At 60.2% G+C, this 24,529-nt stretch overlaps 2 gene segments (V, D, J or C); both read left to right on the top strand.

Annotated features, from left to right (window-relative positions):
* The window catches only part of LOC102541206 (immunoglobulin alpha-2 heavy chain-like), a 206,450-nt gene extending 184,967 nt beyond the window's left edge, over positions 1–21,483 (top strand). The window contains 3 exon segments of the C gene segment in view: positions 20,037–20,342; positions 20,550–20,876; positions 21,042–21,483. Of these exon segments, the coding sequence occupies positions 20,037–20,342; positions 20,550–20,876; positions 21,042–21,436 (1,028 nt within the window).
* LOC102541462 (immunoglobulin heavy constant epsilon-like) lies at positions 6,498–10,904 on the top strand. The segment is given in 5 exon segments: positions 6,498–6,574; positions 9,252–9,548; positions 9,729–10,052; positions 10,145–10,465; positions 10,536–10,904. Coding segments are annotated over 3 exon segments (876 nt in total).
* Positions 21,484–24,529: the final 3,046 nt, after the last annotated feature.

Genomic DNA, 24,529 nt, shown 5'->3' with positions numbered 1-24,529 from the left:
GTGTACGATTTCGGCCCCACTGCCCTTACTGCCTCTGAGAGGCTCCTGAGGCCCTCTCCTCTCACTCCTTCCCTCAGGGACTGGCTGCCGGACACATCCCTGCAGCCTGGGATGTTGGGAGAGACATTAGCCCTGGAAGTTCTGCGAAGGTGCCACCCATTTATCTATCAGACAACTGCTTACCAGGTGGCAACTCAGCCATCACCGCTGGACACTGAGTACACGTGGGGCCCAAGACAGACGGGGCCTCTGCCCTCAAGGAAGTTAGAGACCAGGGCAAGGGCAGACACTAAGTAAATCAGCCCATAGCTATGTGAGGACCATCGGGATAAGAGCTGGGAATGCACAGCGTGGGGCTGTGAGACCACTCAGTGCAAGAAACAGTCTGGTCTGTGAGGTCAGGGCTAGCTTTCCTGGGTGCGCCCTGAAGCAGAGCCCTGGAGGACCGGGGTGGCTGCCTCAGGTCTGCTGGTGAACAGCTGGTCTCCTGCCCTCCCAGCCACAGAACCTCCTAGACCCAGGGTAAGTGCATTCATCCATGTGGGAGAAGACATTAGTGACGTGTTAAAGGTTAGGCTTCAAAACGGCCTGATGGTGACTCTCCTGTAGACACATGAAGAACACATCTCCAAATTGTACTGAACTCGTTAATCAAGGTGTGAGAGCCCGGCCAAAGCAGTATTCAAAGCACTCCATTTGTACAGTCGAATCAAGAGTGCTGAAATGAGTTTACAAACAGTTTCTAAATGGGAGTCAGAGAAGTCTCGATCCTTCTTCCGAAGAAGGGGATTTGCGCTGCCATCCACCCTCTGCAGCTTAGAGAGTCGGGAAATAGCTCAAAGACAATGAAAACCATAGAGCCCCACGGGACAGGATGGCCTTGACGCGCACACAAGACAATGCCTTGCTTTCCACTGAAGACACCAGGAGTGATTTTTTGGTCCATTTCAACGTCTTTCACAATTTCACCTGCCGACATGTGTAACTGACAGAAATAGATTGAGGATAGACAGAGAAATCCTGCAAATCAAGTAGAAAAATCAAACAATTCTGTAGAGAAGTGGGCAGGAGAATCAAACAGATGTTTCACGAAAGCTGTCCAAATAGCCATGAAACATTGGAAAGGAGCCACACCGGTTTTAAGGGAAATGAAAACCACGTCAGAGAAAGCAGTTCTGATTCAGCAAGCGCTGGAGAAAGCGAGGAGAAGCACAGGCAAGAGGAGGCCTTGCAGGCAGCCAGGAAATGGCACATCGCACTAGGGACAGATGACACTGGCTTCGCATCAGAAAAAAAGTGGTGGCCAGGGAACAATAGAAGAGGGAGTTTCAACCCAGAAGTCTACATCCAGAGAAAAGATCTTTCCAAAATGAATATGTAACAGACATTTTCAGACACACAAAACCTGAGGGAGTGCATTTCCAAGAGACCTGAGGTAAAGGAAAGGCTAACGGAGAGATTTTGTGCTGTAAAGAAATGACACCAAAGTGAAGTCAGGTCCACAGGATCGAAAGTGGAGCATCAGGGGTGGTAAACGTGCAAGTGCAAAAAAATGTGCTTTTCTCTCTTGCTTTCTTAAAAAGACAATTGATTGTTGAAAGTAAAAACTGTAACTGTATGTTGCGGGGCGTGTAACATGTATAGATGCAAAATACAAGACAGTACCACCAAGAATGAGTTGATAAGTGGAACTGTACTTTTTCAAGGCCCTAATGACAACATGAGGTTCATTGTGATAACTGCAGGGTGCACATTATAGTCACAAAAATCACACCGCAAACAGGCTTATCTTTAAAGTCAGTAGAGAGATCAGAATGGAATGCCAAAAAGTACTTCATTAGCCCAAGAGGATGCAGGAAAGAAGGAATAAATCTGCAGCAAACATCCTCACTGGGCGACCTTCAGGGGTGTTCACACGGGGTCCGGGACGCAGCAAGGGCACCTGTCACTGCTGTCATAGTATTTTGCAGGGTTTTTCAGCTTCGTGACTTGGCTAACCTGTGGACTGTGAACTCAAATCAAAGAGTTACAGCCAGGCTTTCTTTAGTAAACAAAGAACAACAAGGAGAAATTTTCTGCATTGTGCATAACAAGAGTAAATACTTTCCATGAAAATTTTGTTTCGGTAACATAAATAAATATACACAACATATATGTTTTCTACATATATGTAACATACAAATGTGTATTGGATGACAATATAGAATGTTTTTCTTAGAAGGATTTTGTCAAAAAGGTTTGGAAAATGCTCATTTAACAGATTATTGGCCATCCTAGCCAAAGCTACATGACAAGAAAAAGAAACAGGGTTGTTAAGATTGAAAGAGGAGACGTAACACAGGCATTATTTGCAGACAATATGATCACGTCTAAGGAAAAGCAAACAAAAGCAGCGGACGAACTGTTAGAAGTAACAAGAAAAGCAGCACGATTTCCAAATGTAAGACCAATTTACCAAAAGCAGTCATGGTCCTGTGTGTCAGCAAACCTACCAGAAAGCGTGACAGAAAGAGAGGCGCGGCTCACAGCAACACAAGGGATATCCTGACGAAGGGCGCCCAAGACTTTTGTGAAACAAAGTTAAACTCCATTAAAAGACATAAAAGAAAACTGGTCGGCTGGAGAGACACGCTGGTCAAGGATGGTGTGACAAAGTGCCATTTGTCTCACGGACTAAGAAACACAACGTACTCCCCATCAAAATTCCAGCTGGGTTGGTTTTGTTTGTTTGTCTGTCTGTCTTTGAGATCCATTTACAGCTTAGACAATTTTGAAAAATAAAAGCAAAGGATGAGGGTTTTCAGGGAGACTTTCCCCCTAAACGTTGACATGGTCACAAAACCGTCACCAAAAACGATGGTACACATGCTCAAACTACTAGACCCAAGGAACAGGAGAGCTTCAGAGACAGCCCAGTTGTCCCTCAGAGCTCAGACCACAGTGAGTGGTGCCATCAGGCAACGGGGAAGCCTGCTGGGGGGAGACCGGACTCTCACATGGAGAGCTTCAGCCCTCTGCACGGGGGCTGGTGGCCGAGCCTGTTAGGACCCAGCAGGCTCACCTGAAAGGCCAACTCTGAAGCTGAAAGGAGGCAGACCAGCCCAGGCTGGTGGTGCGCGGTGATGGCTTCTGCCTGGTGGAAGGTATGTCCACCCAGAACTTCTGAACATGACCTCGTTTGGACACAGGGTGTTTGCTAACGTCATTAGGTCAAGGATGTTGAGATTGTATCACACTAGATTTCCGAAGGGTTATAAGTCCAATGACTTGTAGCAAGTGGAGGTGACACAGGGCAGAAGGCCATGTGAAGATGGAGGGAAGATTGGAGTGAGGCCAGTAGCCAGTCACTGGAAGAGGCTGGACGAGGCAGGAGGGATCCACCACCACCACTCCCCCCTCCACCCCAGCCCGGAGCCCTCAGGGAGCTCGGCCCTGCCAACACCTTGGTTTCTGTATTCTGGCCTCCAGAGTGTGAGAATCCATTCCTGTGGCTTAGAGCCACCATACTTGTGGTCCTTTGTGACAGAAGCCCCAGAGAACTCACACAGTAGCCTCCAAAATTCAGGGTAGATAACCAGCAAATCTGCCACATGGAAACCAAGAACTTACGTCAAATGAGGGCTCAGTACGCAGTGTTAACAGACCGGGGATGAACCAGGAGAAGGTCATCACAATGAAAAACTTGCAAGGGGCTGGCTTCTAGAGGTGACTGCCGTGCAAATTCCCAGGAATTGCCAAGAGAATCTTAGCAAGCATGATGCGATCAAAGACAGAAGTCCAAACGGCTCCTGAGTTTCCAAAGATATGCTCCAGCTCGTCAGCAAAGGAGGGTTTGGATTAGATCCCAGAGACACCGCGCTGCACCCTTCAGAATGGCAAGCTCCCACGGATCATGACAGCGGCATGCCCTCTGGGGAGGCAGTCCTGGGGCTGGAGGCAGGGGCCACGCCCGCGGCAGCCTAGAAGCAGGGCCTCCCGGGAGGCCTGGGATGCCAAGGCCAGCCCCAGACCAGGCCCACTCTGAGAGGAGGGAGCCACACAGGGGGCTGCGAGCATCTGCAGGCCTGCATTTGGGGCCACAACCACAGACAAGGAGCTCAGCTGGTCTCACCGTCCAGGAGAAGGCTGGGGCCAGATCCCCACCATGGGTACCAAGGGCAGTGAGCCCCTGGTTGCGTCTGAGGTCTAGGGGCTGGTGCTGCCACCCAGGCAGGGTCCTGGTCAGGAAGGGTCTAAGAAACACCCGTGGCTTGGCCTTCCCTCCACACAACTTGCTGGCCTGAGCCCGTGCCCCACACCCTCCCTGCCCCTCACCTGCAGCCCAGCACCTCCTGGGAAGCCTGGGTAGTGCTGGTGGAGAGGGGCTGGCTGGGCACTGAGGCCTCTGCCTCGAGTGCCCACAGCCTGGGAAGAATGAGCAGGGAGCTGCCAGGGGCCAAGCCCTCTGCTCCACACACTCACACAGTACAGGCTGCACGGCCTGGCACCACCTGGTGGGAGGCTCCCCGAAGGGGCTCTGCCAGCTCTGTGGTTTCTCAACCTTGGGTCCTTCCAAGGAACTCAGCAGTTCCCCCCTCCCCCTCCCACGCAGCATCTGCGCCTGAGGCCGAGGGTGGGGCCAGATGGACCAGGACAATCTGTGCTGGGGCAGAGCAGTCAGGCTGGGCCCTGGCTCCCACCAGGGCCCTGGCTCTGCACCCTGGGCCTGCCCTGGCCATTCCGCAGCAACCCCGGGGTCTTCCCAAGGGAGACCAAACATTCCTGCAAGGGTGCAGCCTGACCCAGCCTGTCTCCGCACAGCCTCCCTGCGTGGGGACCACCGGCCCTGGTGTCCTGGGTCCTGGTGTCCTGGGTGTCCAGGGGGTGGGGTCCTGGTATCTCCCTCTTCAAAGACTGTGTGTCCCCTCCCAGAAGCCCATGCTGATGGCGAGCCTGGCAAGTGGCCATGGCCTCCCCTTTGTGTGCACTTGGGCCGTCGGGGGTTCTGGGGACACACAGGCCTGCAGGGCACATCAACAGCACTGGGACACAGCCTGCCGTCTGCTCAGTGCGTGTTAGTGGAGGCCCGCCGTCTGCTCAGTGCGTGTTAGTGGAGTGTCCACAGCAGACCGGCCACCCCGGCAGACCAGTGTCAAATGCCGTGGGCACCTCTGTGAAAGCCACTCCGTGGTCCCCACACCCCTGGGGGACAATCGCAGCCTGACATGACATGTATGGCCCAGGCTCCAGCAGCTCCAAGGGTCTTGCTGAGCCACCGGCCAAGCTCACAGCCACATCCAGCCTCCTCACAGGACCCTGCCAGCCCTCAGGGCCACACGGCCCAGTCACTGCAGGACACTGTCCGACTGGGAAGCCAGTACGCAGGCAGCAGGGTGCCAGGAGCCAGGGGAGCCCAGAGCCTGCCCGTCCCCAGGTGAGCCCACAGCCCCCGCGCTCACGCCCAGAGCCACCCCCACTGGGCCAGCCCCTGGCCCACTCCCCTGGGTGGTGGGACACAGGGACGAGGACAGTGTGTGGTCAGGGAGCCCTGCCCTCCATCCTGGCTTCTCACACACGAAAAGCCAAGACCGCTTCCCACGAAGCTGCCTCGGGAGCAGCGGTGGCTGTGCCTGCGCCCCTCCCTTCCCAGGCCATCGTGTGACCACCATGCGTGCGGACAGCACCCCAAGTCAGCCCACGGCACTGAGGGGGAGAGGCCACGAGCCGGGCAGAGAGGAGCAGAGCCCGAGACCCCGCTGTCACTCGATCAGCTTCCCAAGAACAGAGAGAGCAAAGGGAACTTCCAGGGCTGCCAAGGCCCCTGGGGGTTCCCACCCCGTTTTTAGCTGAGAGCACTGGGGCAGAGCTCCCTCCCCCAGGCCCTATTTTCTAGACGCAAAAATAACAGCAGCGTTTCTAATGACTCAGCTCATCAGGGAGCCTGTCCAGGGAGCCTGCAGACGGGCCATGCCAGCCACAGGCACCTGACGGAAAACCCAGCACCTCAGGTAGCCCGGCCACTGGGGTTGGCCCAAGTGGCAGCCAGGGTGGGCTGCCCAGGCCCCTGCTCGGTGAGGCTGCCTTAACTGCCCCCCTGGTGTGGACCAGGCCTCTTGGTCACTGCTTGGCCCTCAGCTGTCCCTTCCCTGCATGGGGACACAGGGAAGCAAGACACTGCCTGAAGCCAGCCTGGAGAAGAGCAAGCGGCTGGGAATCTCAGCCAGGGCAGGGCCCACACACGGGATGCAGACAGGGCTCTGGGCATGGACCTGCCTGCAGCCGGCTGGGACAGTGGCCGCCAGCCCAGGTTGGGGGAGAACAGCAGGGGTTAGTCCCTGTGCGGGACTACATGGCAGGCTGGCCTGAGCCTGCAGCCTGTGGCCTGAGCTGAGCTGGCCTGAGCGGGCCTGATGAGGGCAGGCCAGGCAGGACCAGGCTGGGCCAACTGTGGCTTGAACGGTTGGAGCTGGTGGAGGGAGATGATCCGTCCTGGCCTCCACCGGGCCGTGCTGTTCAGAGGGGCTGTCCTCAGCCGTGTGGGACTGTGCCCGGCTGGTGGACTGAGCCGAAGTGAGCTGGGCTGCCCTGAGCCAAGGTGAGCTGGGCCGAGCTGGGCAGACTAAGCCAGCAGGGCTGGGCTGAGCTAAGGGGGTGGGCTGGGCTGGGTGAAGTGGGCTTAGAGAGAATGCCGTCCTCCATGGGGCCAGGTGGGGCTGAGCTGAGCTGTCCTGGACTAGGCGAATTTAGATGGATGGGCATAATCAGGCAGGTCCAACTGAGCAGAGCTCGGAGCTCACCCACCCTGGGCTAGCTCAGCTGGGCTGGCCTGACCTGAACCAGGCTGACCTGACTTGACTGGATGCAGCCGAACTGGGCTGGGCTGAGTCGGGAGAAACCAGGCTCAACTGAGGAGGCCAAACCAGACGCGCTCAGCAGGGCGAAACAGGCAGTCTGGGCCCTCCTAGGCTGAGCCAGGCTGGGCTGGGCTTGCCTGCGTGGGAGGGTGGGGCTGGGCTGGGCTGGGCTGCACTGGGCTAGTCTGGGCAGAGCTGGCTAGGGTGAGCTGAACTAGGTTCAGCTGGGCTGAGCTGGGCTGGGCTGAGCTGGCTGAGCCGAGCTGATACGGGTTGAACTGAGTTGAGTTGAACTGGGCTGAACTGGGCTTAGCTGAGCTGACTTGAGTTGAACTGAGTTGAACTGGGCTGAACTGGGATGAACTGGGCTGAGCTGGGCTGGCTTGAGCTGGGCTGAGCTGAGCTGAGTTGAGCTGAATTCGGCTGAACCAGGCTGAGCTGGGCTGAGCTGGGCTGAGCTGGACTGAGCTGGGCTGGAGCTGGGCTGAGCTGAGCTGGTATGGGTTGAGCTGAGCTGAGCTGAGTTGAGTTGAACTGGGCTGAACTGGGCTAAGCTGAGCTGACTTGAGTTGAACTGGGCTAAATTGGACTGACTTGAGTTGAACTGGGCTGAAATGGGATGAACTGGGCTGAGCTGGGCTGGCTTGAGCTGGGCTGAGCTGAGCTGGTATGGGTTGAGCTGAGTTGAGTTGAACTGGGCTGAACTGGGCTTAGCTGAGCTGACTTGAGTTGAACTGGGCTAAATTGGACTGACTTGAGTTGAACTGGGCTGAAATGGGATGAACTGGGCTGAGCTGGGCTGGCTTGAGCTGGGCTGAGCTGAGTTGAGTAACTGGGCTGAACTGGGTTGAAATGGGCTGAGCTGGGCTGGGTTGAGCTGAACTGGGCTGAACCAGGCTGAGCTGGGCTGAACTGGGTTGATCTAGGCTAAATTGAACTGGGTTGAGCAGAACTAGGCTGAGCTGACCTAGGCTGGGTTGAACTGGGAAAGTTGGGCAAAATAGGGCTGAACTAGGCTGAGCTGACCTAGGCTGGGTTGAACTGGGAAAGTTGGGCAAAATAGGGCTGAGCTGGGCTGGGCTGGGCTGGGCTCGATCAGCTGAGTGTACTTAGGTGCTAGGCCAGCTTTTCAAGCTCAGTCAGCTACACTGAACTGAATTGAACTGCATCGTGTGGCCTGGGCTAAGATGAGTTGTTTTGCTTGAAGTAGGGTATCATGGGCCGGACTGGGCCAGGCTGGATCAGGGTGGGCTGTCTTAGCTAAGCTGACTCGAAAAGGGCAGAGCTGGCTGGGCCGGGCTGGGCTGGGCGTGCAGAGCTGCTTTGTCTTGCTGGTCTCACCTGTCCTGACAGAGGTCACCTGGGCTGTGCTCAGCTGGACGAGACGGGCAGAACAGAGCAGGGTGGACAGAGCAGGGTGAGGAAGCAGAGCCAGGAGGGCCAAAGTCTGGAGCTCCGAGGCCAAGGAGGGTACAGACAAGCATGCACCCCAGAGAGGGGAGGGGCCAAGGTCTTCGTCCTCTGCCACAGGGCCTGTGTCAGGCTCCTGGGAGGCTAGCAGGAAGGGCAGAGAACAAGGGGGGGCCTGGCTGGTCAGGCGAAGATTGGGGTGAAGGGGTAGCCAGGGCAGAGCAGCTCAGGGAGCGAAGAGCTGACCCACGGCCACATGGAGCAGGGGCCCAGTGGGTGGCAGGGGGACCTCCCACAGGGACTTTGGAGTGCGGGAGGGGACACACGGTGGTTCCTGGGAAATGGGGGCCTCTGGATCCCCAGGCTCTCATGTGGTATATGGGTGAAGGCAGAGGGACAGCTTGACGGCTCCTGGGGGGTTCTCAGGGTCCTTGATCCCCAGCGCGGGTCCACGAGTGGAGTGGATAGGCAGCCTGGTAATCCCTGGGGATGCCTGTGTCCCAGGGCAATGGTGGGGGCAGAGGGCACAGACCAGTGGTTCCAGGGCATTTCAGGGCCCCTGATCCCCAGTGGAGCTCTACAGGTGGGGGTGGAGGCGTAGCCCAGTCACTGCTGGGTGGTCTCTCCGGGTCCTCAGGCCCTGGCAGGGAGCTGTGGGCTCTGACCCTCAACCTCAGGCAGTAGATTGGCACCTCCACTCACGAGCCCCACGTCCTGCCACTCTGGGCTGAGGGTAGGAGTCCTGGCTGAGGCTAGTGACGTAATGCTTGTGGTGGGGACACAGCAGTTGACTCGGGGGGGCATTCCTCAAGAATCAGAAAATGAGGAAAGGGCCCAGAATGAGCCGTCTGTCCCCAAAGGCTGGAGCAGGAGTCCCAGGGCTCCCTGCACCAGACAGCCCCCAGCCCCCTGCAGCCCTCACTCCCAGGCCCCCAGGGCAGCAGTGAGCCTGGCATGTGTCAGGTGACAGTCCTGAGCCCAGTGCCTACCCTGGCCCTGTCCCCACAGCCTCCACCCAGAAACCAACCGTCTTCCCCTTGACCTGTTGCAAAAACACCACCGATGTCACCGCTGTGGCGCTAGGCTGCCTGGTCACCGGCTATTTCCCGGAGCCAGTGACCGTGACCTGGGACACAGGGTCCCTGAACAGCAGCACCAGGACCTTCCCCGCCATCCAAAACCTGGAATCCAGCCTCTACACCACCAGCAGCCAGGTGACCATCTTGGGCAAGTGGTCCAAGCAGAAATTCACCTGCAGTGTGGCTCACCCTGACTCCAACATCACCATCACCAAGGTCGTCCCTGGTGAGCCAGGGCTGGGCTGGCCCCTGAGACAGCGGGAGGGAGGAAGGGAGGGCTGGGTGGGAGGGGCAGGGAGGAGGGGATGGGGCTCCCATGCCACCACTTCTGGGAACACCCATCAGCGTGCTCGCGGCCCAGGCCAGGATATCGGGGCACAGGGCTCAGCGAGGCCTCTGCCCCCAGGGTGCTTCAAGGACTTCCCTGAGCCCTCCGTGAAGCTCTTCCACTCCTCCTGCAACCCCGACGGCGACACCCACACCACCATCCAGCTTCTGTGCCTCATCTCTGGCTACATGCCAGGCAGAATCCAGGTCGCCTGGCTGGAGGACGGGCAGGCGGTCACAGACAGGTTCCCACAGACCGCCAATGACAGACCAGAAGGCAAGCTGGCCTCCACCCACAGCCAGCTCAACATCACGCAGGAGGAGTGGCTGTCCCAGAAAACCTACACCTGCCAGGTCACCTATAACGGCTTCACCTATGAAGACCATGCCCGCAAGTGCACAGGTACTGCCCTCATGCACGCCGACACCCAGACACTTGGGGTTCAGAGCGGAGGGCGGACTCAGCCTCACACAGCCCCCTCCCGCACACTGCAGAGTCCGACCCCCGCGGTGTGAGCGCCTACCTGATCCCGCCCACTCCCCTCGACCTGTACGTCCACAAGTCGCCCAAGATCACCTGCCTGGTGGTGGACCTGGCCAGAAAGGAAGGCATGAATCTGACCTGGTTTAGGGAGAACAGGGGTCCTGCACAGCCAGACTCACTCGTCATCAAGACCCAGTTCAACAAGACAGTCACTGCCACATCCACCCTGTTGGTGGACGTCCAGGACTGGATTGAGGGCGAGACCTACTACTGCAAAGTGACCCACCCAGACCTGCCCAGGTCAATCCTGCGCTCCATCTCCAAGGCCCCCGGTGAGCCATGGGCTGAGGGGAGGCAGGGCACTCCCCAGGGGAGCCTGGGCTGACCCACACCTGTCCACAGGCAAGCGTTTAGCCCCCGAGGTCTACGTGCTCTCGCCACGCAAGGAAGAGCGGGCAGCCAAGGACAAGCTCACCCTCACCTGCCTGGCCCAGAACTTCTTCCCTGAGGACATCTCCGTGCAGTGGCTGAGGAACAATGCCCTGATTCAGACGGACCAGCACAGCACCACGAAGCCCCACAAGGCCAACGGCCCTTCCCCCGCCTTCTTCGTCTACAGCCGCCTGGTGGTCAGCCGGGCCGACTGGGAGCAGAAGAACAAGTTCACCTGCCGAGTGGTCCACGAGGCACTGCCCGGCTCCAGGACCCTCGAGAAATCCGTGTCCAGTGACCTCGGTAAATGACGCCTGCCCACCTGCCCTCCCCCGCTCCCTCCCCAGCCCCCAGGGCTCCTTCCTCCTGCGATGGACCTTCTGTCCATCATCAATAAACACTCCAGTGCCTGCTAAGAGCCCCGGGCGTGCCCGTTCTTGGGGGTTGTGGGGTTGTGGGGCAGGGCGTCTTGGCACAGGGGAAGGACACAGGGCCAGCGCAGGGCTGAGGCATGAATCTGGGCCCTCCCCACCACCCCACTGTGGGTTTTGCCTGCTCAGAAGGGTCCTCCGAGGGAAGGGACCACAGAGATCCCAGCCCCTACACTCCCAGGTCCAGCTGCACACACACAGACCCTTTGGGCAGAGAAATGGGCCAAGTCAGAACCCAGCACGGGCTCGTCCCTCACTCTCACCTCCTGGGCACAGACGGGCCAACCCCACAAAGGGGCCAGCACTAAGCTCACGCCCCTCTGAACCCCACATCAGGCAAGGGTTGGAACCCAGTGCCCTCACCTTGCTGCTCAGACTCACTCCACCCTGAATCGATCGGCACACTGCCCGGCCCTCCACACACCCTCTGGCACCAGGGCTCCGCACCGCCCAAGTCACGCAGCAACTCCAACAGCACCCTGGGCCGCACCTCACACATGCACACAAGTGGCCTTCCATGGCCCACCCTCTACCCAGGCCGCTCCCAAGCCCTTCCCTGTCACACCTGGGCCCTTGGGCCCACCAGTGGCCACACATGGTTTCCTCCGGTGGCCTCGATGACCCCTGGCTAACCCCTCCTTGTCAGCTGCACCCCACAGAGGGACACACAGACACACACTGACACACGTGGACTGAAACACATGGATGGATATACACAGACATGTATGGACAGACACACTGACACACGTGAGTGGATGTATATGGATATGTGTGGACACAGACACACGAGCACACGGACACACACAGACACACGCAGACACACACGAGATACGGATACACACACACGGGCAGATACACAGACAGATACACACATGTACACACACGAGCACGTGGACACACATAGACAGATATACACACAGACATGCACACAGACACACATGGACAGATACACAGACAGATACACACATGTACACACACGAGCACGTGGACACACATAGACAGATATACACACAGACATGCACACAGACACACATGGACAGATACACACATGGTCACACATGGACATACACACACAGACACACCTGAGCACACAGACACACACAAGCACATGGACACACATGGACACACATGCATTCCCTAGCACGCAGGTATCCCCATATCCACGCAGAAGCAGAGCATGCACAGCCCACACCCTGAAGATGAGCCCAGAGCGGAGGTCGGGCTGGAGGAGGAGGGTCCTGACTCCAGGGCAGGTGCCAGGGGGCCAAGCAGCTGTGCGGCCAGAGTAGAGCTGGAGGGCAGCTCTGGGTCCCACAGCCTGGGCGGGATCCACACTTCTGGGCCCAGCCCTCAGGGCACCCACTGTGATGACCCAATGACCCAATGTCCATCCCAGGTCCACGCTCAGACCCCCCTCCTGAGGGCTCCAGGCAGGGTGGACAGCTGTGTGTGCTTAGGGGGGTCCCCAGGCTGGTGAGAGTGGAGCTGGGCAGCCACGGGCCATGTGAAGGACTGGAAGTGGGAGCTCTCAGACTGGGGGACCCCAGCCTGCCACGGGGCAGGGAGTCAGGGAGGGGCAGAGCCAGAGCTGAGGTGAGGGGCCTGTGGGGGCTGAATGGGGGTGATCAGCAGTCAGAAGAAAAGCTATCAGAAACAGTGGGAGCAAAAACACCAGCCACCTTGGGGACAGGGGACAGGAGAGGACGTGGGACCAGTGCCACCCCCACACAGCCACTCGCTGACTTGGGGGCTTCGAGCCCCCAGCCCTCCAGGGCTGGCCAGTGGCTCTGGGTCGGACAGGAGGGGCTGCCCAGGACCTGGGCATCAGAAACCAGGATGCAGGGCCCCAGTTCTCTCCACTTCCCAAGGGTGGCTAGGCCTGTCCTCCCCCATCGGACCCTGAGGCCAGGGAGGGCTGACCAGCCGGTGCCCACAGAGCTGGGCCTCGAGGACATGTGTGCGGAGGAGGCGGGGAGCGAGGAGCTGGCTGCGACCTGGACCAGCCTCTCCATCTTCATCACCCTCTTCCTGCTCAGCGTGAGCTACGGCGCCACCGTCACCCTCTGCAAGGTGGGTGCAGAGATGCCCTCTTCCAGGGTAGGGGGCAGCCCAGAGCGGGGAGGGCCCCACGCCCAGGGAAGAGCCCCTCTCACATGTGCCCTCCTCCCAGGTGAAGTGGGTCTTGGCCACCATCCTGCAGGAGAAGCCCCAGGCCTTCCACGACTACACGAACATCGTGCGGCCAGCAGCCTAGGCCTGGGGATCAGGCGCACGGTCCCCTTTCTCCCCCCTCAGGTGTGACCTGCCCTGAGCGGGAGGAAGAAACAGACAGACCTCCAAGGGGCCAGAGCCAGGGACCCGACGACAGCACATGGGCGTCCAGACATTCTAGCTCAGCCCCAAGGTCCAAGGTCCAAGGTGCCAAGGGGGCCGGCCCGTCACAGCCCCACGCCCACCCACTTTGGGACAAGTCCCAGGGAGCATCTGTCCCCTCCACAGAGAGACCTGGGCTGGGCTGGGCATGGTCCCGACCATCCTGGGCTCCTCAGGCCCCCCCATTCTGAGTGGACAACCCCTAAAACACAGTGAGGGCCTGGCCAAGCTCAGAGGCCAGAGCCAAACCTAGGACTCAGTCCCAGTCCAGCCCAATCCAGTGTCCAAGTCCAGCCCAGAGTCCCAGTCCGGCCAAGCCAATCCAGACCTCACTTCCCAGGCTCGGTCCGACCCGCCCTGTGCCCAGGTCCACGTGCCCTGGCCCCATGCCCAGCCCTCGTCCTGTGCTCAGCCTTCCTGCTGGCCACCCCCGCCTCCAGGCCTGCAGAAGAAGGAAGGCAGAGAAGCCTTTCTGGGGAGAGGCCATGGGACTGTTTGGGGCTGTGGGCAGAGCCCCTGGGGTGGGAGGACCTTCCCATGGGAACCACACAGAAATCAGCTCAGCCCAGCAGCCCCCGCCCCCACCCCCACCACGGTGGCCTCGTGCGGCCTCTCTCTTCTCACTTTTCTTAGTAAAGTTCTATTTCACAAATCCCATGCCACCTGAGCGAAATCCACCTGTGGTCCCATGTGGTGGGGGGGCCCCTACCCCTAGGATGCGAACAAAGGGCCAGAGGGAAGGGGTCAGAGTGCAGCTCTGGGGCCCTGAAGGCCCAAGGGTCCAGCCAGACACTGCCTCAAGCGTCTTTCAATGACCACAGAGACCCCCGGCTCAGTCTTCCTCACACCTGCACGCCTGGCCCCCAGCACAGACTCGCTGCCCCTCCCCCCAAACAAATGTGAAAGCGACAACCCCCCCCCCCGTGGCGAGCAAGCCCCAGGCGCTCACCCTGCAGCCAGCGCAGGAGGCCACGGGAGCACAGCTGCACAGGCCCCAGGGCGGGGCTCCGCACCAGCCTCCTGCACCCAGTCCCTGCCCCAGTCCGTCCGTCCGCTGAGCTCACGCAGACGAGCCAGTCCTTGGGCCCCGTCCTGCCAGCCAGCCCGCCGAGTCGTCCCGATGAGCAGAGTGAGACACGTGAACAAGCAAGAGCTATCTGGGGCTGGCCACACCGGCCTCAGGAAGAAAGGTTTTCAATAATCAGAAAAGATACAACCCGGAGGAAATGAGGGCTGGTGACCCTCGACCCTTTCGAGGCTGTGTGAGCTGCGAAGACCAGTCTTCAGGGCCCTTTGGCCTGGCTCCCAGCACACAAAGCCCAGACCATTCCGACCGGGTGTCCCACCCACGGCCAAGAGCCTTCTGAGAGCCGTGATCTGCGCGGGCAGACCTGGCCTTCCACGGACCCTGAACAGACTCTGCAGCCTGTGGAAACCCGGGCCTGGGCTACTCTGAGGCTTGTCCAGAGACACTGAGGGTTCGGTTTAAATAGAACATCAGAGCGGTAGGCAGGCCCCTCAGGACAAGGCCGAGGCCGCAGCCCTGCCCTGCACTCCTCACACTCACACTCCCGCAGACACACACGTGCACACACTCACACGCGGTCTCAGGAAACCAGGCGCAAGTCCAGCTGTTAGAGTCCAAACTCGCTCTGCTCGCCACGCGGCAGGCCAGCAAACCGGGAGACGAGGTGCTGTGGCAAGGAATCGCGACTTTACTCAGAAAGCCGGCAGACTGAGAGGGTGGCAGGCGAATACCTTGGAGAACCACCCTGTTCCAGTCAGAATACAGGCTCCTTCTATACAAAAAAAATGGGAGGGGTGTGGTTGGTTGAGCAAACTTCTTGCTGCAGGAATTCTTTGTCCTTGCAGCTGTCCACGTGGGCCAGGCCGTGGTGTCCCTGTAAACCTCCAACAAGACAAAGGTTATTCTCTATTTCGCAACTTGCCATCTCCACATAAGTGCAGAAGGGCTAACATCCTTCAAGGTCAGAGCCCCGAGAATAGGCTCTCCTGTCTATTTCAGGCTAAAGGCAACACTGTTTTACAAAAGGTGCAGAGCCAGCAGGACTAAGCCTAGAGAACAGAGCACAGTGGTTAGAACTAAAGGAACAGATCCAATACGGAGCCAGATTTGTTTTCCTCTGTTACACACCCCCACCCCGCACCACTCTCCCAAGCCGAGGCCCAGGTGCCCTCCCCCATCTCCTGAGCTGGGAGCCCCCCAGGGCTAAGCCGAGGGTCTTCCTTCTCTGACTTGCCCCCTAGATCAGGAGACCCCCCCAGAACGGACCCAGAATGAGGGTGACAAGGGCTCAGCTCACATGGGCCCCTGAGAGCTGGGCACTGCTACACACGGGTGACATGCACCTCCCCCAAGCCGGGAGGAGGGCTGCAGCCGCCCCGTCTGGAGGGGCCAGCAGAAGTGGGGGCACCGGCCCAAGAGCAGGGCCGTAGGGAAGGCAGGAGGACCATGACACCCCGCCAGCTGGCCCCCCACCCAACAACCCCACTGCACGCGCCCTCCCTGCAGCAAGACGCTGCCGTCTCAGGGTCCCCCAGCCCTCTCTCCCTCCTCCATTAGCCCCTATAGTGGGCTGAATGGCGCCTTCCAAAGGCTGTGTCCATGTGCTCAGCCCTGCAACCCGTGAATGTGACCTTATCAAACAAAGGGTCTTTGCAGACGTGATCAAGATTAAGGATCTCAGGACAAGATTGTCCAGGTGGGCCCGACATCCAGTGAGAAGTGTCCTCATGAGGCGCAGACGCAGAGCAGGAGGTCGTGTGAGGACGGAGGCAGAGACGGGGGTGATGCCAGAGAAGCCGGGCCCCCGGGGGGAGCTCAGCTCTGCCACACCTTGATTTCAGGCGCCTGGACCAAAAAGGAGAAGATGAATGAGACTGAGTTTCTGTTGTCCTAACACACTCAGTGCGTGGTCCGCTGTCGGGCAGCCCCAGGACGCTCATGCGCCCAGCCAGCAGGCCTTGGCCAAGCGGGGCCCCTCCTCCTTCCAGAGAAGCGCAGGGAGGACTTGTCTGGGCTCTTTCCCTCCCAACTGGACCCTTGCGCTTGGCAAGTCCCTGACGCACGGAGGCGCCCGGTCGGTCTTGACAACAGAGCACACTCGGGCTCAGGCCTTCCCCCAGCTGCTGGGGCCCTCAGGTCACGCAAAACCCCAAGATAAGAGTATTGCACTGTATTAAGTAGCCTGTCACACACACTTAAATATTAACCTACATGAGTTACTTGTATCTGCTAGTGAAAGTCTTTACATAGCTAAAATGTGATTAGTAATATTGGAGACAAAGCCCTGAAAAATTAGAAATAAAAGATGTCATCAGATGAGCAACCTCTACTCTGTTTAGAGTTCATGGTCATTACCTACATTTTCTAGGCCACCCCAAGTCCACAGGGACATTCTTCTTTCTTCCCTGAGTTCCGCAGCCTCTGTGCCCACGGTGGGGCCGTGCTGCCCGGGGTGACAGACAGCTGAGGGGAGCCAGGAGGCTGTGAGCAGGGCAGCCCCCCAACTCCGCCACCTCCCCCACCACCCTCCTCTGTTTCCTCCACAGCAGGCCAGTCTGTTCCTCCTGTTCCCTCAGGGGCGGCTTTGGGGAACAGACTGGGGTTTCAGATCCCCAGAGAGTTCAGGGCCCAGGCACTCTCTGGCCAGCAAGAAGTCAGATCCTCAGGGCCATGCATGCACCACGCAGGCACTGCTGGTGCTCACGAGGGCGTAGGGTGGGCCAGAGCCCGCAGCCTGGGAGATGTCGCTCGTGGGTGACGCTACGGGTATCCCAGTGTTCATGAGAAAACCCCAGAGGCCCCTTGACCAGGCCCGGGTGTGTCTGACCACTCAGCACCATCCAGGCTTCCCACCTCCATGCATCTCCCTACTCCCACCTCACCTGCCCTAACCCCCATCCGGAGCGCACCCCATCCCCAGGACACTGCCAACCTCCTCCACCGCCCAGTGTCCCTGCTGGCCTGCAGCTCTCCCCCTGACAGTGTCCTTCCCAGGAGGGACGGTTGATCCCTGTGTGTGGCTCCAGGACCTTGTGTGTGTGAAGAAATGAATGAACAAATCAGGCCCGACTGCCCTGTGTGTGCCCAGGTAGAGCAACCGCCTGAGCGGCATGAGGGCGGGCCAGGCAGGGTGCACGTGTGCAGAGAGTGGGGGCAGACAGGCTCCCAGCAGGGGTGCCCCATGCCCCACTCCAGCTCCAGTTGAGGCCAGCTCCTCGTGGGGCTGGCCGAGGCCAGGCTGGAGAGTCTCCCCACCTGAAGCTCTACAAGGCTGCTTGCTGGGGTCTCTCTGCCCAGCCTGCCCCTCAGAGCCCCTGCAGCCTCCCCTCTGCCTTCCCTCCACCTCTACCTCTGGGACCGTTTCTACTCTGAGGGCCCGGAGCCCCTGACGGTGCCTACTTCGGCCTCGGTGTCCCTGCACCTCAGCCCCCAGCCCAGCCCTGTGGGCAGTCACACGGAGTCACGACCCCTTCACAGCACCCAGCCCTGCACCCAGGTGGTCTCAGGCCAGGTCCAGGTTCCCAGAGGCCACACAGCCCAGGCCACACACACCTGGCCCACCACAGCCAGACCACAGACCAGACATGACGTGGAGGCGAGCAGCCGCAACCGGCGGGGCAGGAAGTGAGTGAGTGACCCTGTCCGGGGGCCAGACACAGTCATGCAGCCCCTCCCCAGCCGGCCCCTCACAGCATCAGCCTCCCCTGACAGTGCGCAAGTGGCACAGAGCGGGGCAGGGGTCTGCTGAGACCACACGGCCATCAGGCAGAGCCTGGACGAGGTCTGGGCCTCTCTCCACACCCCAGCTCCACTGGGGCGGTGGGCAGATGGCCTGCAGCCTGGGATCCCATGGCCAAGGGGGGGCCTGGGCCTCTCCCAGCCACGTTGGACCCCCTGGCAGCCTTGAGCAGGTGGGTCCCAGAGGCTGTTCAGGCCTCATCTCCTCCTCAGCCAGGCCACATTGGGCTCTCCTGGGGTGGGAGGGTGGAGGGCAGGCACCAAAAGAGAGAAGAGAGGGAGAGAGGCAGGCCACCACCGACCCTAGACCACAGAGCGCGATGCTGTGCCCAGCAGGGCCAAGCTAGGCTACTGTGGCCTGATCTGGAATGAACTGGGCTGAAGTGGGCTGAACTGAGCCAGACTGAACTGGGTTAAACTGGGCTGAGCTGGGCTGAGCCAGGCAGAACTGGGCTAAAGTAGGCTGAAATGGGTTGAGCTGGGATAAGCTGGTCTGAACTGGGCTGAACGGGGCTGAGCTGGTCTGAATTGGGCTCAGTGGGGCTAAGATGGGCTGAGCTTGGCTGAGCTTGGCTGAGCTGGGCTGAACTGGGCTCAACGGGGCTAAATGGGGCTAAGCTGGTCTGAGCTGGGCTAAACTGAGTTGAGCTGGGCTGTGCTGAGCTGGGCTGAGCTGGGCTCAACTGGGCTGAGCTGGACTGAACTGGGCTCAACTGGGCTGAGCTGGGCTGGGCTGAGCTGAGCTGAGCTGAGCTGAGCTGGGCTGGGCAGGGCAGAGCTGGGCTGAGCTGGGCTGAACTGAGCTGTGCTGGTCTGAGCTGGGCTGAGCTGGGCTGAGCTGGGCTGAACTGAGCTGAGCTGAGCTTGGCTGAGCTGGGCTGGGCTGGGCTGGGCTGAGCTGGGCTGGGCTGGGCTGAGCTGGGCTGAGCTGGGCTGAGCTGGGCTGAGCTAGGCTGAACTGAGCTGAGCTGGGCGAGTGAAACTGAGGTGGGCTGGGCTGGTGCCTGAGGCCAACAGGAGGCGGTGTGTTGAGTGTGGATCATCCGTAGAGCCCTGTCTCCAGCCTGACAGCCCCTTGCATTGCTTGGAGGCACATGAGGGCCATGCAGCCTCGGGGTGACTCTGTGATGCTTCCCTTCCCTTCACCAGTTGCCCTGAGGGGATTTGCAAAAGGACGGTGGGCAGACCCTGCCCTCTGTAGCCCGGCCTACCCAGAGGGGCATCTCAGAAGGACTGAATTGGAACTGGGCTTCGGGCCTCGAGACCCCCATAGCCCGTGGGAGTCAAATGCTAGTTTCGGAGGATGGGGGTGGAATTAGTAGAGTGGGGGTTGGTTGGACTGAGACAAAGACTGGGGGCCCGGGAGGTGGGAGAGGGGACACCAGAGGCCTAAGCTCCCTCTCCTCCCCAGTGTGAGCCCCAGGACAGCCGAACTGGTCTCTGCAGAGCCAGCTTCAAGCGCAGGCGGCTCTGTCTTGTAGCTGCCCTCTCTCCTGGCCACATTCCCTGGGGGAGGAGGGCCTGGTTGTGCCCACTGCACAGAGGGGTGCTGAGGCTCCAACGGTGCCCACAGGCTCAGCTGCTCAGTGGGAGAGCTGTGTTTAATAACTCCCAGCTGGGGGCAGCCTGCGCCAGAGGCCTTGTCCGAGGCGCCCGTGGGGATCCACATGCTAAGAGCCCTGTGGAGTGTATTTAGAAATGGTGGAGCTGGACTCAGGTGGCCACTCCTGAGCCCAGCTGCACCACGTCCAAGCTGTGTGACCTTGGGGCATTCACTAACCCTCTCTGTGCCAGTTTCCTCCAATGTAAAGGAAAGGCAGGCATCGTCCTATCCTCATAGGGCTGTCTCAGGGGTCCCGTCAGCACGAGGGCCACCACCTTACAGGGCACCCTGTGTTTCAGAGCCTGCAACCAGCCCCAGCGTCTTCCCGCTGGGCCCCAGCTATGACAAGGCATCCAGGCAGGTGGTCCTTGCCTGCCTGGTCCACGGCTTCTTCCCACCGGCGCCCCTGAAGGTGACATGGGGCCTCAGTGGCCAGAACGTGTCCGTCATGGACTTCCCCACCGTGCAGCCTGCCTCCGGGGTCCTGTACACCATGAGCAGCCAGCTGACCACGCCAGTTGAGCAGTGCCCAGACAGCAAGATCGTGACATGCCAAGTGCAGCACCTCTCCAGCTCCAGCCAGACAGTGGACGTGCCCTGCAGAGGTCAGAGGGTGGGCTGGGGCGGGCTCCCATCATCCCACCCTGACCCAGTGCTGGACCATGTCCCTGTGGGAGCTCAGCTCAGACAGGAGTGGGCTGCTGGGTAGAGTTCCCTGGGGGTTGGCCAAGAGGGTCTTGGGCTGGAACCTGAGGACAGGGGAGGGCAGGCAGAGGAGCTCACTGACTGCTCTGGCTTCTCTCTCCTTTAAGCTCCCCAACCCCCGTCCCCGTGCTGCAAGCCCAGCCTGGCCCTGCACCCGCCGGCTCTGGAGGACCTGCTCCTGGGCTCCAACGCCAGCCTCACGTGCACACTGAGTGGCCTCAGAAACCCCGAGGGCGCCCAATTCACCTGGTCTCCCTCAGATGGAAAGGTCGCTGTCCAGCAGTCACCCAAGCATGACCCTTGTGGCTGCTTCAGCGTGTCCAGTGTCCTGCCAGGCTGTGCCGAGCAGTGGAACAGCAAAACGACCTTCTCCTGCAGCGCCACCCACCCAGAATCCGAGAACACGCTAACTGCCACCATCACCAAATCCTTAGGTGGGCCCGAACCCCACCCGTGGACAGCTGGGCTCTCCTGAGCCTGCCTCTTCCCTGCTGCCCCCTCCCGCACCTTACATGGGGAAACTGAGGCACGGGGTGCCCAGGGGACGGGGGGCTCTTTCCTCCCCATGCCAACTCCTGACCCGGCTCTCCGTCCTCCAGAGGACGCCATCCGGCCCCAGGTCCACCTGCTACCGCCGCCGTCGGAGGAGCTGGCCCTCAACGAGATGGTGACGCTGACGTGCGTTGTGCGCGGCTTCAGCCCCAAGGACGTGCTGGTTCGATGGCTGCATGGGAACCAGGAGCTGCCTCGCGAGAAGTACCTGACCTGGAGGCCCCTGCCCGAGCCCGAACAGAGCATCACCACCTACGCCGTGACCAGCCTGCTGCGCGTGGAGGCCGAGGCCTGGAAGCAGGGAGACAACTACTCCTGCATGGTGGGCCACGAGGCCCTGCCCCTGGCCTTCACCCAGAAGACCATCGACCGCCTGTCGGGTAAACCCACCCACGTCAACGTGTCTGTTGTCATGGCGGAGGCAGAAGGCGTCTGCTACTGAGCAGCCCCCACCTGCCTGCCCTTTGAATAAACTCCATGCTCGCCTGAAGCAGCCCCGAGCCTCCCTCCGGCCACCCGTCAGTCCGTCCTGGGGATCTGCGCACGCGGGGAGGGGCGGGGCCCAGAAAGGAAGGAGCACCCCTGCCCCAACACCAAGAGGGGCCCCGGGTTCCCGCCCAGCCAGGCACCCGAGGTGCCTTCACACCGTGAGCTTGTGCGAGTGTGTGATCATGAGTGTGGGTGCGTGGCACAGCCATTAGGGCCGAGCTGGGGGTGACACGTGCCCTTGCTGGGGCGAGAGGCAGGCACAGCCCCGGTGGGCCCTCCCAGCAGGCAGGTGACTTGGTCACTTGTAATTCAGGAAACTGCCTCTAGGGGCAGCTGGAGACACTAAGAGGGAAAGAGGGGAGCCTGGTGACGGGGAAGAGGCTGGTGCCATCACAGGGGATCCTGGGAGGAACGGCGAGGGAGGGGGCTGGGTTCCAGAGCCCCCGGACCATCCGCTGTGGGCACAACGCACAGACGCGCAGGCCAGCCCCGCTGCCTCGCACAGAAAGGGGACCAGCCCGGCCCCGCACCACACTGCTCTGCACGCGTGCACAGAGGTGCACACACACATGCACACGTGTGCTCACATGTGCTCATGCTCACATGCACGCATGCGTGCACATGCCCAAAACCTGCAGGTGCAGGAAGTTCACAGCCAGACTAGCTCCAGGAAGGCAAGAGGAATCCCTGCCCGAGCCCCAGGGGGTATCCCCTCCTGGCCGCAGGCCTCCCTGTGTGCCCGGCTGGGTACAGACTGGGGGTCAGTGTGAGAGACCCCTCTCAGGCAGCACCTACTCCCTGCCCAGCCCCTGGATTTGAGTCTCTCATCCCTTGCTGACCCCCAAGTATGGACCAAACCATAGATGGTCAGGGCAGGGGTGGGAAGGGGTCAGAAGAAACAGCTCCCACCCAGAACCCCTCCACATCCTCTGCTTGGAGTTCCTGGCCAAAGGGGAGGGCCAGGGAGGGGCAGTCCCATGACCACCATGAGACACCCAGCACAAGGGCTCCCACAAGGGGGCAGAGGGGCCCCTGTTCTTGTCCCAGACACCTGCTGGGCCTCCCCAGGGAACCTGACCTTCTGGCTGCCTCTCTTTGCTCCCAGGGCCAAAGTGGAGTGCGGACCCCTACCCACCCTGGCCACAGCTCCCTTCTCTAAGGGTCCAGTCACCAAAGGGCAACAGAGGGAGCAATGAGTTCAGTGAGGAAGTGCTGAGATAGAGAATGTGGTCCAGCCACCAAGGGACCAGGACCTGCCCAAAGGAGGAGCTTTCTAAAGAGATGAGGAGGGAGGAAGAGTCAGGAGATGAGGGTGAAGCCAGCAGATAGACAGCACAGAGATAGGTGGATGGATCACAGGACATATAATGGGTGAAAGGATGGACATACAGGTGGGTGGATGGACAGTTGGATGGATGGATGAAAGGATGGACAGACGGATGGATGGATGGATGGGTGGGTGGGTGAATGGGTGATGCCATGGATGGATGAACGAATGGATGAATGACTGGATGTGTCAGCATATAACAAGCAGGTTCAAATCCCATTTAACGTGGGAGTCTATGCCCTGGGACCCTGAAGAACGCAGAGCTCCCTGTGCTGGTGGCCTTCACTGGGGCCTTTCTGGTGCTCCTTGTAGCTTATTGGCCACCTCCTGGGAGAGCAGCAGGGGTCCCCGGTCATGTCCCCCCACCTGGCCCTTGGCACACTGAACCACAGACCAAAGTCTGTGTCTCAGTCTGAAGCACCCTGAGGTGGGCATGTCTGGTCTCCTCTGGCCCCACCAGGGCCCAGGCCACGGCCAGCCCAAGGCCAAGGGCCTGCGGAGCACGCTGGAGGCCTCGGGCTTGAGCTTTCCTCGGCGCAGCAAGGACAGTGCCCACACTCCCGCCCTGCGTGTCTCTCTCAGGGGCTCTGAGGCCCCAGAGCAGGAGTCCTGTGGGCGTCTCAAGAGCTGCAAGGATCCCAGCCCCTTCCCTGGGCACCTGCTGTCCCGTCCCCCCTGAGGCAGCCTCAGAGCTGAGACCGGGCACCCCTACAGCCAGTGTCCCCAGCCTGAGAGCTGGTGGAAGGGGAGGGCGCTGGCTCGGCTGCCACCCACGCAGGCCCTGGGTGTCTTACAGATCACCAGAAGCCGCTTCCCTGGCTGGTGCTGGACCTGCTCCAGGAGGGCCCAGAGGAGGACGGCCCGGAGGCCAGCCTGTGGCCCACCACCATCACCCTGCTCACCCTCTTCCTTCTGAGTCTCTTCTACAGCACGGCACTGACTGTGACGAGCGTCCGGGGCCCGCCTGGCAGCAGAGAGGGCCCTCAGTACTGAGCCGGGGCCGGCCGGGCGCAGGTGGGGGCTAGGGGACAGAGCAGCGGGCTGACGGGAGAGACTGCCTGGCTCCACCAGAGCACAGCCTATCCTTCCAGCCTGGCGGCCTAGTCTGGAGAGGGGGGTCCCCTCAAAGACACTAGGACATGGGCAGGCCCAGGGTCAGAGCATGATTATGCCCCAGCCAGGCCAGGACATTGCTCCCCCTGGGTGCACCTGCTGCTGGACTCAACTCAGTCCCCTGGGAGCTGGCCATGGCGGGGATGGGGTGACGACAAGGACCCTACCCACCTCAGAAGCCCCCTCAGGCCCTGACCCTCTTGTATTTGCAGGGAGGAGCCTGGAGCAGCCTCCTGAGAGCCCAGCTGAATGTCAGAGCTCAGCCCTGCTCAAAAGCTGCACACCCACCCAGAGGCCTTCCTGGTGCAATAAACCATCCCAAAAGCAAAACTTCTCAGCCTCTGAATGAGCGGGAGGGGAAAAGAGAAGGGCAGGCTCTGGAGAGGGGTATGCCTACCTCATGGCCCAAGGCAGGGTCTCAAGAGGCATGGATGCAGTCCCATGTGCCTAGAACCCACCAGCTGGTCCTGAAAAATAAAAGGACAAAGCAAGAGCTGGACTTCACCAACAAGATTATGATGCCGACCTCTCAGAGACACCAAAGTCTCTGTCCTGACCCCTGGGCCCTGGTCCTGACCCCTGGGCCCTGGTCCTGATCAATCTTCC

The sequence above is a fragment of the Vicugna pacos genome, chromosome 6 (assembly GCF_048564905.1).
Source record: "Vicugna pacos chromosome 6, VicPac4, whole genome shotgun sequence".
NCBI classification, from domain to species: Eukaryota; Metazoa; Chordata; class Mammalia; order Artiodactyla; family Camelidae; genus Vicugna; species Vicugna pacos.
The sequence above is the reverse complement of the archived record's forward strand: the minus strand, read 5'-3'. Positions and strand labels throughout refer to the sequence as shown.